At 31.8% G+C, this 16589-nt stretch overlaps 1 protein-coding gene across 12 annotated transcripts in view; it reads left to right on the forward strand.

Annotated features, from left to right (window-relative positions):
- Dync2h1 (dynein cytoplasmic 2 heavy chain 1) overlaps nt 1-16589 on the forward strand; it is a 333458-nt gene that overhangs the window by 81334 nt on the left and 235535 nt on the right. For 10 of the 12 annotated variants that reach the window (XR_015451638.1, XR_015451639.1, XR_015451640.1 and 7 more), the window contains 9 exons: nt 514-773; nt 1504-1750; nt 2631-2782; nt 5188-5332; nt 7019-7121; nt 7631-7798; nt 13535-13665; nt 14871-15119; nt 15716-15824. Coding sequence is in view for 9 of the 12 variants with exons in the window: in XM_021251564.2 (XP_021107223.2) it covers nt 514-773; nt 1504-1750; nt 2631-2782; nt 5188-5332; nt 7019-7121; nt 7631-7798; nt 13535-13665; nt 14871-15119; nt 15716-15824 (1564 nt within the window). In the remaining 3 variants the exon portion in view is untranslated. The remainder of the gene's footprint in view (nt 1-513; nt 774-1503; nt 1751-2630; nt 2783-5187; nt 5333-7018; nt 7122-7630; nt 7799-13534; nt 13666-14870; nt 15120-15715; nt 15825-16589) is intronic. The other 2 variants (XM_087212338.1, XM_087212339.1) reach the window with 1 other exon arrangement.

The raw sequence follows: 16589 nt of genomic DNA on the forward strand, positions 1-16589 counted from the left end.
AGGTAGCATTGGGGCAAACAGCTTTACATCTATATTACAGCTTTTAGTATGAAGGAGAATAATAACACATTGAGTGTAGTGTTGACAGTGGAATGAGCAGTACTAGGATATATTGGAAATGAAGGGCTTAAGATTCTTGCCTTGCAAGCAGAAGGTCCTGAGTTCGATCCCTGGTACCCCCCCCCCAAAAAAAGATTCCTATACTCTGTAATTTGTGAATTGGTGCTCATAAGAACTCCATTAAAACTTGAATATATTCCTTTGTGTTTAAATATCTACCAATTTGATATCTTCTATATATATTTTTATTTGCTTAAATTATTGTTTAGAGAAAAATGTTTAAGATGAAGTATTACTGTAATTATAGTTTGCTTATAAGTAGGTGTTATGTATGTAGACTTTTTTTAAAAAAAACTAAGATAATTCATGTTAGGGACATTTCCTGTGCAGAGTTAAAAATTTTGACATACTATGTTTGGAGCATGTAAAAACTTCTCACTTTTTCTTCTTAAGGTTTTTAATTGGGCACGAGAATCTCCTCCAGACTCTGAGAAACCGATGAACACCTACTATGACTCAAGTAGAGGACAGTTAGCATCTTACATACTGAAGAAGCCAGAAAACTTAACTGCTGATGATTTCAGTAATAGCCAAACACTTCCAGTCATTCAGACTCCTGATATGCAACGAAGTCTAGATTATTTCAAACCTTGGTTAAATTCTGATACTCAACAGCCATTTATTCTAATAGGTCCAGAAGGATGTGGCAAAGGGTAAGAAAAATGTTGACAGAGTGCATTTGTACACTTATGCCCCTCTTCCTCAGTGATTTTGTTAGCATTTACATTTTTATGGAGGATTATTTTTATTGTCACTGTTTGTAAAAATTATAACTTGTGAGAAGAATTTATCGTTTTCTGTGCCAAATTATATGATTTTTAATGGAAAGAAAGTAATCAAAGATACTTTTAAAAGATTATATGCAAGAAAAGATTATATGCATGCAGTCACAAAAAATAAATACTTTAGATATACTCACAAATTGCCATGTGATTTAGTTATGAAATTTAAATGTTTAATTTAGCATTCTGTTTAATTCAGTGGAACTCACCTATTTTTAATTCCTATAGAGTGTAGATGTTGGGAACAAAGAAGTCATGAATTATTATACTTTACCTAGGAGAGCTTAAAATCTTTTAGCTATGAGGAAACAATTGCTATATTCTATATATACTTTATTAGATGAAATTACTTTTGAGAATTTTTTTGGCTGAAAAGAATCTCAGGAATACTGTAAACTATATATTTATTTTTTTCCAATCTAAAAATTAGAAAGTTACCTTGGTAATTATGGAAACCATATCCATGTTTGCCATTTTTCCCTTTAAAAATCATACATATTTTATAAATTAAAGTATTTTATAAGGTAGAAATTCTGTATTGAATATAAAAAGGATTTTGCTGGTTATATTTTCAAATTCAGATGTCATACATCTTTCCTAGGATGCTGCTCAGGTATGCTTTTTCTCAACTCCGGTCCACTCAAATTGCTACAGTCCACTGTAGTGCTCAAACTACTTCTCAGCATCTTCTGCAGAAGTTGAGCCAGACTTGCATGGTAATCAGTACAAATTCTGGTCGCGTATACAGACCAAAGGACTGTGAAAGACTTGTTTTATACTTAAAGGATATCAACCTACCCAACCTTGATAAATGGGGGACCAGTACTTTGGTAGCTTTCCTACAGCAGGTAGGTCTTATTGCTTGATGTGTTTTGATAAAATTTGATACAGTTTAATTCCATTAATTTTTCTTATAAATAGAGTATCTATTTTCTTTCTATGAGGCCAGTGTTATTTAGCTTGTATTATGAAAATTAAATTCCAGAAACATTTCTAGGTCACTTTCTTTAATCTTCTTACCTTTAGAAGTTAGTATTACATCAAGATAATATATGAGGATAAAAATAATAACCTTAACTCTGCATTTGTTACCTGTTCTTTTTCCTATAATAAGAAAACCAGAAGCTGGAAATAGTGCTGGAGTTGGGGAAGTTTTGGGTTTTTTTTTTTTTTGGGTATACTTTCATCCACTAGCAGTCATACTTACTCAATTGTGCCTCTTTCTGGCTCGTTAGCCCATTAGTCTCTCATTTTGCCTCTGTAAGGATTCAAAACCACACATTCTTATTCAGTACAGATTTTCCCCATTTATTTAATTTATATCATATTTGAATATCTAAAATCTTATAGTTTATTATGACTACTTATATAGGTCCATTTTAGCTTTAACTAAAATAGCAGAATATGATAGAGTATTTATAGAAAAAAAGCAGAACATTTTCCTTGACTTCTAACACTTTTTTTTGGTAATTGCTAGTATAATATTTGGATTTTAATGTTTTCTTGAGAGAAAAGCATTTTAAAAATGAGTATAATTCAAACATTAACTGAACACAGATTTGAACAGTATTATTTTTCAATGGTTTAAGAATTTAAAATATATTTCAATCTTAAACTCATGACTTACATAGGGGAAAATGATTGCATTTAGATATAATTAAAATTTAGGCATAAAATGATTAGCAAAGTTAAAGTATAAAACATTTAAATGTATTTCTTTTTCAATAGGTATTGACATATCAAGGATTTTATGATGAAAATTTGGAATGGGTTGGTCTAGAAAACATTCAAATTGTAGCTTCTATGTCAGCTGGAGGAAGATTGGGAAGACACAAGCTTACTACCCGATTTACTTCTATTGTTCGACTCTGTGCTGTAGAGTATGTATCTTAGTATTTAAACTTTTTTTTTTAACTTGGAGAGAAATAATATATAATTGCATCCTATTAAAGGTTTCTATTAGTTTTCAAAATGTGGAATATATAAATGGTTAAACTGACCAGGTGTGGTGGCGTATGCCTTGTAATCTCAGCATTTGGGAGGCCAAAGCAGGAGGATCTCTATAAGTTTGAGGTCAACCTGGGCAACATGATGAGTTCAAGGCCAACTTGAACTACATAGCAAGAGCCTCAAAAAGAAAAAAAAATGGTCACTTAAGATCTGATACATTTTTCTTATCCTTCCCAAAATAGGCAATAATTTAGGATGATAAAGGCTTTAATTGGAAATATATAAGAAAATAGAACATAAGTGTTTTATACAGTTTTTGTTTTAAAATAGTAATATCAGGAATTAAAATGAGGAATTTTAATTTTTTTAAATTTAAATTTTATAATTGATTCATAAAAGTAAATTGCATATATTAATGATGTACCATGTAATGTTTTAATACATATTTACATTGTATAATGTTTAAATCAGGTTAAACATGTCTGTCTCATGAAAAATTTATCATTTCTATTTTTTTTTGTTTTTTGGTATCGGGGATCGAACTCGGAACCTTGCACTTGCGAGGCAGGCTCCAGAACCACTGAGCTAAATCCCTGGTCCAAATTTATCATTTCTTTATGATAAAAACTTGGAAAATCCTTTATTCTAGCTTTCTGAAATGTACTGTACATTACTGTTATGAATAGTCACCTGAGTATGCAGTAGCACACCAGAACTTTTTGCTGCTGTCTACCTGAACCTAATATCCATTGATTGATATTTCCCAATCCCTCTCTCTTATCTCATCTCCTCAGCTTCTGGTAACTACCATCCTACTCTCAACGTCAACATTTTTATTTCCACATATGAGAGAGATTGCAGTATTTGTCTTTCAGTGCCTGATTTATTTCACTTAACATAATGATCTCTGGTTTCTTCCATGTTGCAAATGACAGGACTTCATTCTCTTTCATGGGTGACTGGTAGTAATCCCGTTGTGTATATGTATCATATTTTTTTTCTTTCTATTCTTTGGTTGATGAACATGTAGGTTGTTTTCCATTTTTTGGCTGTTGTGAATAGTGGTACAATGAACATGCTAGTGTTCATACTGATTTTTGCTTTCTTTGAGTGTATAAAAACAATCAATTGTAGATTTAGAAGTTTTAAATGTTTCATAAAACAAAAAGCATTATCAAATTTTATGAAGCTAATTAAAAAGAGAATTTAAATTCAAATAAGATAGAATTAGATCATTTTAATGTTTGATGGATCAGTGCTGATACATCTAGCCATCTCTGGTCCACAGTTGGTGCAGGGATGCCTGAATTTTCTAGTTATGGCATTATTTTCTCTTATATTTTTGCTTTATTAAACTTTGCCTTTGTGTTTTTATGCTAAACCTTGCCTTTGTACTTTTATGCTAAATTTTATGTTTGTGTTTTCATGCTAATTGCATCTCATTAATTAATGATTTTTTCACTGAAGTGTCATTGCCACCATTTAAGCTGCATGAAATACATTTTGGTTTAGTAGAAACAAATTAATTTTATTTGTTGTGTTAGTGCTACTTTTTTTTTTTCTTTTGAACATTACTTTTTTTATTGGTACATTTTAGGTATACAATACATTTACATTTATCATTGGGTGCTTGTACCTGTACATGATGTATCTTAGTTCTTATTTTCCCCGCATTACCTGTGTGCCCTTCACCCCCTCCACCCTTCCCTATTTACATAAATTTCGTTTCCATTTTTTTCTTTTCTCATAATTTTTCCTTTCCCTTCTTTCCTTTCCCCTTTCCTTCCCACCACCCCTACACTGTTAGACCTTTTCTTATTTCAAATTATGAATTATTCGTTTTAATCATTTTAATCCTTATTTACATTTTCAGTTTCTCACACTAGAGAAACTATTCGGTATTTGCACATGTGTGTCCTATTTATTTCACTTAAGAGTATGGCTTCAATATGCATCCATTTATCTATAAATATCTCTAGTTTATAGTTCTGAGTTAGATTACTAACGTATAGGCTATACTAATGAATAGGCTGTAGTTAACTCAAAATGCATTTTCTTAAGTAAAAATTTCCTTGTGTTTCTTTCTAAAGATTGGTGTTTTTTGAAACAATTAGGTTTTTAATAATTTTATTGGACTCCTCTCTAGCACTTCCAACATTTGACAGTAGACACTTAGGGATTTAATTTGGTTGAAGTGAGAACAGGGACTGTGAGCCTAGACCTAGCCCCTAGGTCTCAGAACAGCACAACTTGACCCCTTCTGTAACTTAACATTAACATAGTAATTTAGAATATTGATTTCAGCTTCTTTTTTTCCTTATCTGTCCCTATTTAGTTATCCAGAAAGAGAGCAATTACAAACAATTTATGCAGCATATTTGGAAGCAGTTCTACATAAAAATCTGAAGAATCATTCTATTTGGTGCTCCTCATCAAAAATTTACATCTTAGCGGGATCTATGGTACAAGTATATGAACAGGTATATGTGTGTGTGTGTGTGTGTATATATATATATATATATATATATATATATATATATAAAATGTGTGTGTGTGTGTGTTTGTGTGTGCATTTGTATTGTAGTTTTTATTTCTATTGGTATCATTGTCAAAGGACAGGATTTAGTAATGACCAGACTTTATTTTCCTATTGTTTATTAAACGTTCCTCCTGGAGAGTGAGTTTTTTCAGGGCAGGTTCTATCTATATTTTATATATGATTGAATTCCAAGCACAGTTTCTGTTAAACACTACTAAATATTTGTTGGATGAATGAATTGGGTGGTTATTCTGTTGTCAGCTCATATTTAACATATTCAGAATGGGGTTTATCTTCTTTCCAAAATCAGAACTTCTGATTTCTGTCAGTTTTTTTTGCCAGGCTTCAAACTTGAGAGTGACATTTGATGCTTATTTGTTTTCTGCTATCTGACAAGAAATATTTAAAGAATTATTCCTTGATAAAGTAGGAAAGAATACTTCAAAGTAGGCATGGAGGATGCAGAAGACATTTATTAAGTACTTTTTCTTGACCATGATAGTCCTAGGGATACAAAGATGAATGAATTCCCCTTCTCTGAAAGTTCTGTCTAATGAAGTACTGAATTATGAAAACAAATTATAAATACAGTGTGATAAATGTAGTAGTAACACATTCAAGTTACAAAGAGCACAGCGGAGAGAGTGAGTAAATATTGTTATTTTGTACAGAAAGTTAAGGAAGTAAAATTTCATCTGAGGTTTGGAAAATGAATAGAAATTTACACAGTGATGGGAGATGAAAGATCTTTCTAGGTAAAGGGAACAGCATGTGTAAGTTAGGAAAGTGTTTATAGAAGATGCTTTTTATAGTATCAGTACAAGAAAGATAGAAAGCAAGATGTTACTCTTTCATGTATGGGTACAAATACCCAGTGATGAATGTGATCATAATGTATACCTAAAAGTACCAATACATTTAAATATATATGTATATGTATATATGCATATATATATTTATATATGGGTGTATTTATATATGTATATGTAGAAGTGAGAGTTGACATGAATTCACATGTTAAATGATCGCAATCAGAAGAGTAGTGGCTGTATCCATACAGCTGAAGGAGAGACCTTTTTGAGGATAGGCACTTTGATTTGTTCAGAGACTTCTTGAATATTAGTGAATATTATCTTGAATATTAGTGAATGGGTCCATGATTGCCTTGGAATTGCAACCATCATTTTATAAAGCTTTGATTAGCTTTCTGAAATTTCTTTAGCAAGGCTAGTTAAGCTTTTCTTTTTTTTTTCCTGCCATGGACAACCTTTGGCAGTATGTTGAAATCCATGAACCCTCTTAGAATATTGTTTAAAGTACATAAGACAGAATATATAGGATAACTTAAAAAATCAATTCTATTAAAGTCAAGTCCCACCAACCAGTAGAGATTATCATTCCTGGGCAGGTATGGTGGTACACATCTGTAGTCCTAGTACTTGGGAGGCTGAGGCAGGATCCTTGTGAGTTTAAGGCCAGCCTGTAATACATAGCAAAACTGTGTCTCAAAAAAACCAAAAAAAAAAAAAGTTTATCATTCCTATGAGTTTAAGGTGATTGAAAAATTTATAGCATGATTACATATTTAAGAAAGTAGATAGATTGTTTATTGTATTTTCTTTTATAGGTGCGGGCCAAATTTACAGTTGATGAATATAGTCACTATGTATTTACTCCTTGCATTCTTACACAATGGGTTCTTGGCTTATTCAGATATGATTTAGAAGGAGGTAAGTTTTACCATTGTGTTTGTGTGTATGTGTGAATGTATTTATGCTGTACATGTATTTGTAATAGATATCTTAAATGAGTATTGTAATTTTTAAAATTTTGATAATATTAAATTTAAATGTCAGTACATTTCAACATTAAATGATATTATATTTCTTTGTGTAAACTGTTTATTATCCCTATTAAAACTTGATTTTAGAAAAAATTGAAATCATTCATTGTAAACAAACATGTTTAATATGGTTTCTAGAATTGATATTTTTATTGAACAACTAAGAATGATAGTATTTAATGTAGCCTTTAAGTAATTACAAAACATACTAGTTTAGTAACAAAATAAATTTTTACCTTTTCTCTTTTCTTCTATTTATCTGATGCCAAAATTATGGTATGTAGATTCTCACACTTTATTTATTTTACAATTATGTTTCTTTTTTTACAATTATGTTAAACCATTTTAAAATTATTTGAATTTTATTACAATTAAAGAAAACTTTGCCCTTTTTAGGCTCCTCAAATCATCCATTAGATTATGTATTAGAAATTGTTGCATATGAAGCACGGCGCTTATTTCGTGACAAAATTGTTGGTGCAAAGGAACTTCATTTGTTTGACAATATGTTAACGTCAGTGTTTCAAGGAGATTGGAGCTCAGATGTATTGGAGAATATGGCAGGTAATATAGTAGAGTTTATATAAATAAATACTTGTTATGAGAACTTGAACATTTTTCTTTTTTTTTATTTATATATTTATTGGTACATTTTAGGTATATAATACGTTTACATTTATCACTGGGTGTTTGTATCTGAACATGATGTATCTTGGTTCTTATTTTTTCTCCTATTACCTATGTGCCCTTCACCTCCTCCACCCTTCCCTGTTTACATAGACTTTGTTTCCATTTTTTTTCTTTTCTCATAATTTTTCCTTTCCCTTCTTCCCTTTCCCCTTCCCCTCCCACCACCCCCACACCCTTTTACCTTTTCCTCTTTCAAATTATCAATTATTCATTTTAATCATTTTCATCCTTATTTACACTTTCAGTTTCTCACACTAGAGAAACTATTCAGTATTTACACATTTGGAGTATGGCCTCAATATGCATCCATTTAGCTATAAATGTCTCTAGTTTCTTGTTCTTTATGGCGGAGTAGTACTCCATTTTATAAAAAAAGAACACATTTTCTTTATCCGGTTTCCAGTTGATGGGCACTTGGGCTGTTTCTAAACTTTAGCTATTATAAACTGTGCTGCTATAAACATAGGTGCACATATATCGCTGTGGTATGATTCTTTTAATTCTTTTGGGAAGATACCCAGCAGGGGAATAGCTCAGTCAAATGGGACCTCTAGCCCTAGTTCTTTGAGGTATGTCCGTACTGATTTCTATAGTGCTTGCATCAGTCTGCATTCCCACCAACAATGGAGAAGGGGCTTGAACATTTTTCTTATCTGTAACATGACTACGTATTTCTAAACAAATAAAATTGAAAAATTTAATGTTAATTTTTCCATAAAGGGGGCTCTCTAGTCATTTTTTGCTAGATTTGTGTAATTGTACTCCAAAGTGAAATGACAATAATTGTTTTCTTGGAAAAAAAGAGCTTGGGACATACTCTTTTATATTTGCAATGCAAAATTGATTTTTCCTAAAGGATTTTTACTAATTTTTAAAAACATCTATGTATATATGAAATTTAAGAATCATTGAGAAAATCCTTATTTCATTATAATGACTTTGTTAACACTAATGGCCATTCTTTTATTCATCACTACCCATAATGTAATTAAGTATAGAACTTCGTACATATTTTTGCTAACAGCTTCATCCATTGTTGCATAAATAAAGTATAACTTGCCATGTGTTCACTCACAAAGCAGCTTTGTCACATTTGGAGTCATTTCTGCTTAACAACCAATTTGCATTTTGAAAACTGCTGTGGGGGTAATGCATTTAATAGAAAATCATCATGGTGAGAGGGCCTTTGATAAAAGAAAAGAACAATAAAGAATTATTTCCTAATAAAATTTTCAGCCTACAAAATGTATTTATTCTTTCAGAATATAAGGCTAGGGTTCAAAAATATTTCCTGTAATGTATTCTACATATTGTGTATGTCTAGATGGAATACTGGTTCCAGGGCCAAAAGTATAAAAGCCAAGGAAAATATTGAAAATTGAGGGTTAGAAGGATGTTAAGATTGACAAGAGACATTTTCTAGGTCTTGCCTGAGTGAGATTTGGAATTAGGAAATGAGTTTAAGAGAATGTAAGGCAGGATGAAATATTGAGAGAACCCTGAAAATGGTTGAGATTTGGTTTGATTTTGAGTGAGGCTTTGTATCATTGTAGCCTGCAGTGGTGGTGAACCTATGGCAAAAGATCTTAATGTGTGAGTTGTTTTTTTTTTTGTCCTAAACTGAAACCTCAGTGCTCAGGTTTAATTGAAGTATTGTTGACACTTTGTCAAAAATAAATGGGTTTTGGGTTGCTTAAATAAATGGTTTGGGCACTTGTCTCTAAAAAGTTTGCCATCACTGGATAGTTTTCACAGCTTGTGTGGAAAGGCTTTGTTTCTTAAATGGTGCCATTTTTCCTCTGTCTGAAACTTGCATCAGTATGATCTCTTCTTGAAAAGCAGTTGGCAGGTCCTTTCATGAGTTGAAATTGATAGTATAGACATGTAATTTGGCTCTTGAATTCTCTGGAGTTTGGCATCTTCTCTCTCCCCACTTTTTTTTTGTAGTTCTTAAAATCAGACTCAGGGGTCTTGGTCATGGTAGGCGACCAATATACCACTGACCTACATCCCCAACCCTGGAGGGTAGTGTCTTTCAGAGTCCCCTTATGTAAGACTTATAAATAATTATACATGGAGTGTTCAAAATATATGATGAATATTTAAATTGAAAAATTTATTACAATGAAAGTTATGTAGCCATTAATCCCCCTGTAAATGCTCCCCCTCTCTTTGAACACACTTATCCCAATCTTCTTGGTACTTTCTGAAGCAGTTCTGGAAATCTTCTTTATGACGTGTGGTGAAAAAATGTGGTAATGCTTCTCCTGTATACCATCCAATGGAAAGTTTGCAGGCTCATGAGAATGTTATAATGTGTCTTCATTCACCTTATTCACCAAATCTGGCACTGTGCAACTTTTGGCTCTTCCCCAAAGTCAAAATGAACATGAAAGGTAAACATTTTGAATCAATTTAAGACATGGAGGGAGCCATGATAGTGCAACTAAAGATATTCACTAGAGAACTTCTAGAACTGCTTCAGAACGTTCAGAAAGTAGCAAGGAAAATGGGGTAAGTGTATGTGTGGAAGATTAATGGCAATATGTCTTTTACTGTAAAAACTTTTTAAAATTTGAACATTCGCCATATCTTTTTATCATACCTCATACTTTTTTATCCTCTAAAAGCTTGTAATCTAATGGCACAGACAGATATGAAATTTTGGAACTACTACTAGTACGTTTAAATGGTATGAAGGTCAGTGGAAATAGATGATTAACCTGGTAGTTATAGTAAAGCATAAAATTTTTTAATTAGCTTTTCTGAATATGCTTGTGATAAAGGCTAAATTTTATGGTCATAGAAGAGGTAGAGATTAATTATTTTCAAATGCAATAGTAATAATTAGTACGGGAGAACATGCATAACTTTGACCTGAGTCTCTTTCCAGTGGTAACATCTGACCAAATTATAGTAAAACATACAAGCAAGATATTAACACTGGCATAGTTAAGATACAGAACATTTATATCACTACAAGGAATACCATGTTGACCTTTTAGAGTCCCACCCACTTCTCTCTCATCCATTAGAAGCCACTAGTCTACTCATTATTTCTTTAAATTTTGTGAGTTGAAAAATGTTATTTTCACTTAACAAAATTCTCTGGAATTACATACAGTGTAGTTGTATGTTTCAACAATTTGTTCCATATTATTGATGAGTAGCTTTTTAATTCTGTGAATGTCCCACCATTTCATTAACCATTCATCTATTGAAGGACATCTTGATGTTTCAGTTTTTGCCTACAAAGAGTAAAGCAGTTATAAACATTTCATGTTCAGGTGTATGTGAACATAAATTTTTGTTTCTCTGGGAGAAATCTTCAGGATTGCAATTGTGAGATTGTGCAGTAATTTGATGCTTTTTAAAATAATTGCTAAGGTGTTTTCTAGAGTTGGCTGCACCATTTTTCATTTCTGTTGGCAGTGGATGAGTGACCCACTTGCTCCATGTCCTAGCTATAGTGTTCTCACTATTTTTTTATTTCAGCCATTCTGATAACTGTGTATTGATATGTTTTGTGATTTTAATGTACATTTCATTAGAGGCTAGTGAAATAGGACATTTTTTCATGTGCTTATTTGCCATCTGTGTATCCTATTGCTGAAATATATCTTCATATTATTTGCCCAATTTCTAACTAGATTGTTTTGTTTTTACTAAAGAGTTTTAAAGATATTTATATATTCTTGATAGTAGTCTTCTGTTAGATATGTGGTTTGTAAATATATTCCTCCACTCTTTAACTTGTCTCTGTATCCTCTTAGAATCTCTTACAGATAAAAATGTTTTAATTTTGTTAAGTCTAACCTGTCAATTTTTCCTTTTAAGGATATCTTGTTGTCAAGTTTAATTTTTTTTATGACTAGTCCTAGATCCTGAAGATTTTTTTTTGTGTTTTCTTCCTATAGATTTATGTTTCAGACTTGAAGCAGTGGTCCATTTCAGTTAATTTCTGTAAAAGGAGTGAGATTTGTGTCAAGTTTTTTTTTTTTAAACGTATGGATGCCCACTTGGTCTACCATCATTTATTGAAATGTCTTTCTGCCTGAATTGCTTTTCTACCTGTGTCAAAAATTATTAGTCTGTTCCTGGGTTTTGTATTTTACTGATGTGTATGTCTGTCTTTTCCCCAATAACCACACTGTCTTGACTGCTGTAGCTACCAAATAGTAAATCTTGGAATTGGGTAGACTGATTCCTCCTACTTTATACTTTTTCCTCAAAATTCTTTTAGCTTGTTCAGTTCTTTTTCCTTTTCATGTAAATTTTAGAATATTATCAATATCTATAAATATGTTTCTGAGATTTTAATAGGTATTGCATTAAATTTTTATTTTGGTATAGTTAGGATGGATAATTTTACTATGTAGAATCTTCCAATTCATGAACATGATGTATTTCTCCATTTACTTAGCTCTTTGCTTTTTTCTTATCAATGCTGTGAAATTATCAGCATACAAGTCCTGTATATGCTTTGTTAGATTTAAATTTAAATTTTTAATATTTTTTAGCAACTATAAGTGTTCATGCTGTGTTTTAAAAGATGAATATATTAAGGATGGGTAGGAGAAGGATATTCCAGACAAGGCATAAAGAATATGAAAAAGAGTGGAGATTTTAGAAAGCTAGTGTACAGGATAGAGGGAGACAGGAGATTTAAGAATTCACTAGAGCTAGACTAGAAATCCTTTATTGAAAGCCTGAATGTTTGTATGTATGTATGTATGTATGTATGTATGTGTGTGTGTGTGTGTGTATTTTTTTTTAGAGAGTGAGAAATTATGTGTACTATTGGACTCATATGGTGCAATTAGGTCTTGGTGCAATTAGGTCTTTTTGGTATGTGTTGCTTCAGTAGCAGTGAGGATGTACTTGAGGGGCAGAGCCTTACAGGAGGAGTGCCAAATAGGAGGCTACTGAAGTAGTCTATGTGAGTAATGTGGCAGTGAAGGAAAGGAGAGCAACATGAAGTAGCTTGGGTTTAGGGAAGTAAGTGGTTATTTTAGGAGATAGTAGAACTGAGCATGCAACAAGGAGAACACTTGATGGAACAGCCTCCAGAATGGTTGGGAAGGAAAAGATTTAATAGAATGGTGAGTAGATTTTCCTTGCATGGTTAGACAAATACTGCTATAAATAAATTCAAAGGAAGTTTGGATAGCTTTTGTTTTGTAATTAAATTTTTTCTTTTATTTTAGAAGTTAGGGTCCTTGAAGGTATCAATAAATGTTCTTTCTCAAGGGAGTTTGTTTTATATGCCAATTTTATATAAGCTACTTTTATTTTACACATCTCTTTGAGAGATTCTGGAGAAGAAAAATGGGGCACACTGACAGTAGACAGAGGGATTAGTAGGGGAGTGTTAGGAAGCCATTTCATCTGAGGAGAATGAGTAGTTCTCTGGCAGAGTTTGATGTCTTTATGTCTTAACTAACTTTACTGATCTTTTCAATGATGATGTGTATGGCTTTAATGTAATTTCCCCTTTTTCTGAGGATAATCTTATTTGGACTGATTAAAAATTATTTTTTAAGCAATGAACTTACTGATTCTTCCATTATTAAGAATGCCTGTAAGACAAAACATCTTTCATTTCTACAGATAGTTTCTATGTTACCTGGGGAGCCCGACATAACGTAGGTGCAAGGCCAGGTCTAGGACAACTATTACCTCCACATGGAAAACCACTTGGGAAGCTAAACTCTGCAGATCTCAAGGATGTTATTAAAAAGGTATAATATGAATCATGAATTTGAGTTAAGATTTGGTTATGATTGTAGTTATTTAAAATATATTGGAAATGTTTTGTGGGCATAGAGAGGAATGATTATAGGATAGACAAAGCTACTTCTGTTCTTTTGGCATTGAGTCCATTGTGGCAGACATAACTAGAAGCACATGTACTCATATAGGTATGTATAAAATTGCCAAGATACATTTTAGAAGATACTTGTTGAAAATATTAATGAAGCCTACTATTCACAAGGAAATCATCCTACAGCAGTGATTATTCAACTTCAGTAAGCATCAGATTCACTTAGAGAAGTAGAAAATGTATAAATTCCTGGTTTCCATCTGGAGATAGTCAGCCTCACTAGGCAGCGCTTAGAGAGTCTACAATACTAACAGGCTCCCAGACATTGTTGATCTTCCTGGGCCATGGAAACTTGGAGTATCACTGCCCTAGAGAGAGAGAAAATTTCTCTTTCCTTTTTTTTCTTTCTCTCTTGTTTGTTTGCTTTCAGTTTTGTTGTAATAAAGAAGAAACAGTATTCTTATGATTGGTTTACAGTAACTACAAAGAAAGTTAGTATGCATTTTGTGTCAGAAAGGGTTTTTTTTTTGTTTTTTTTTTTTTATGTTCTGGCGGTAAATGGGTTGAAAAGCCAGAAATGGGTATTGCAGTTTGGGGATCTTGAAACATTGTTAACTGTGAAGACTAATTGTCTTTTCTCTCTTCTTGCATTTTATCACACTGTCCCTGCTAGTGCATGATGCATGTATGGGATTTTGAGTCATTCCCAAGCAGTGCAAACGAACAGGAGTTCACAAAATATTTCTTAGACACTGAGTTTCTAGAGTTTTGAGATTGTTTTATAGTCTATGCTTACTAATTTGTAATAACTGATAAAATTGGAGAGCTTTTAAATTTTTTGAATTAAGTACTATTTCCTGCTACTTTTTGCCAGTATATTAATGTCCAAGGCAACTGATTTTTTGTGGACACTTGAACTTGTTTGACATTGTACAAGTATTTCCTTAGAGAGTGCTTATAAGCTAGATTATTAGATAAGTAAAATATTGAGTATGACATTTTGTCACTTCACCCTTTTTTCTTAAATGTATCAAAATATATTTTAATTTAGCTAAGTAACATTTTAATTATATAATTAGTGGTTACATTAATTGTAAAATATTATTTGTTATCTTTTAAAAGGGTCTTATTCATTATGGAAGAGATAACCAAAATTTAGATATTTTACTTTTTCAAGAAGTCTTGGAGTATATGTCTAGGATAGACAGAGTGCTGAGTTTCCCTGGAGGTTCATTGCTGTTAGCAGGACGCAGTGGTGTAGGTCGTCGGATCATTACTTCCTTAGTCAGCCATATGCATGGAGCAGTGCTGTTTTCTCCAAAGATTTCCAGAGGATATGAACTGAAGCAGTTCAAAAATGATCTCAAACATGTGAGTTGCTCAGTCTTTGGCTTTGACTTTAAATTACATTATTAATTTAATTGCTTTTTAAGACTTTTATGTCTGATAGACAACATAATTAATTTTGATGATTACCTGTCCCATGGTTATTGCAAAATCATGTTTTATAGGAAAGAGATTATTTTTAGGATTTCTGGGTCTGAGGTGCCCCAGTTATGGGATATTCTATGGATATAAACAATAAACAAGAGGATAGAATTTACATAGGAAATACTTATATGTGAATATCTGTAAAAATGATCTTTTATTTTTTGTTTTAATGTCTTTAAATTAACTAAAATTTCTTGCAACTAATATTTATTAAGGGGTTTGATTTACTATCCAAACTATGACAAAATTTGATTTAATTTTAATTATTCAAATATAAATAAATACATCATAATGACATCCTTTACATAGAGAATGGTAATTTTCTTTTTTCTTTTTGGTACTGGGGATCAAACTCAGGATCTTGCGCTTGCGAGGCAGGTGTGGTGCCACTGAGCTAAATCCCCAGCCGAAAATGGTAATTTTCTACAATATCAGAAATACATGAAAAGCACTGAAAATGTTGTTTTATTTTGCAGGTGCTTCATCTTGCAGGAATTGAAGCACAACAGGTAGTTTTACTTCTTGAGGATTACCAGTTTGTACATCCTACATTTTTGGAGATGATCAATAGCCTTTTGTCTTCAGGCAAGTGAATGGTTTCCATTCAAAGAAAATAAAAGTAATAATATAAATTTATTCAAGTTAGGTTGTATAAAATTTACCTCATTTTGGATAATGTTTGGCACAGTTATTAGTAAGGTGATAGAGAATTAACATACTCACAGCTGGAGAATTGAGAAACTCCATTTTTATAAAACTAGTAATTTAGGAATTGTTTGCATTTTATTGATAGTACTGAATATTGGTAAATGTACAGAAAAATTCGTGTTCTCAGATATTTTTAGCAGGCTATTATATGTTCAACCTCACCTGCCTACCTCAGCCTCCTAGAGTTTTTGGGTAACATTCAATTATCTGTAGGAATTTAACCCATAGAAATAAAATAACTAATATGTACAGAATAATTTGGCATAATTTGTAATCACAAAAAATTGGATAAAATCTGTCATTAATGAAATTATTAAATGATTATGGTATGGCCTTAGTATGGATATATAAATGCAGATATATGTCACCTATATGAATGTCATAGAATTCTACATGCTGGTGCCCAGATTTCATGTATATCTGAAACATATGCATCCTGAACCTGAAATAATGCACTTCTTTATTTCTTTATTTGATTTGAATAAAGCTACTACTTACTAAAATAATCCTACTTTTAAAATAAGAAATTGAAATTATTTTTAAGAAAAAAGGAACTATAAATACACGTCTATATAATGGAAAAATGTCATTTGAATGAGGACTATATTAAATAAAATACTTTCTAGAAATTTAGGAACAAGT

The sequence above is a fragment of the Heterocephalus glaber genome, unplaced genomic scaffold (assembly GCF_053883595.1).
Source record: "Heterocephalus glaber isolate CG9 unplaced genomic scaffold, H.glaber_assembly_v1.0 deba00001429, whole genome shotgun sequence".
NCBI lineage: Eukaryota > Metazoa > Chordata > Mammalia > Rodentia > Bathyergidae > Heterocephalus > Heterocephalus glaber.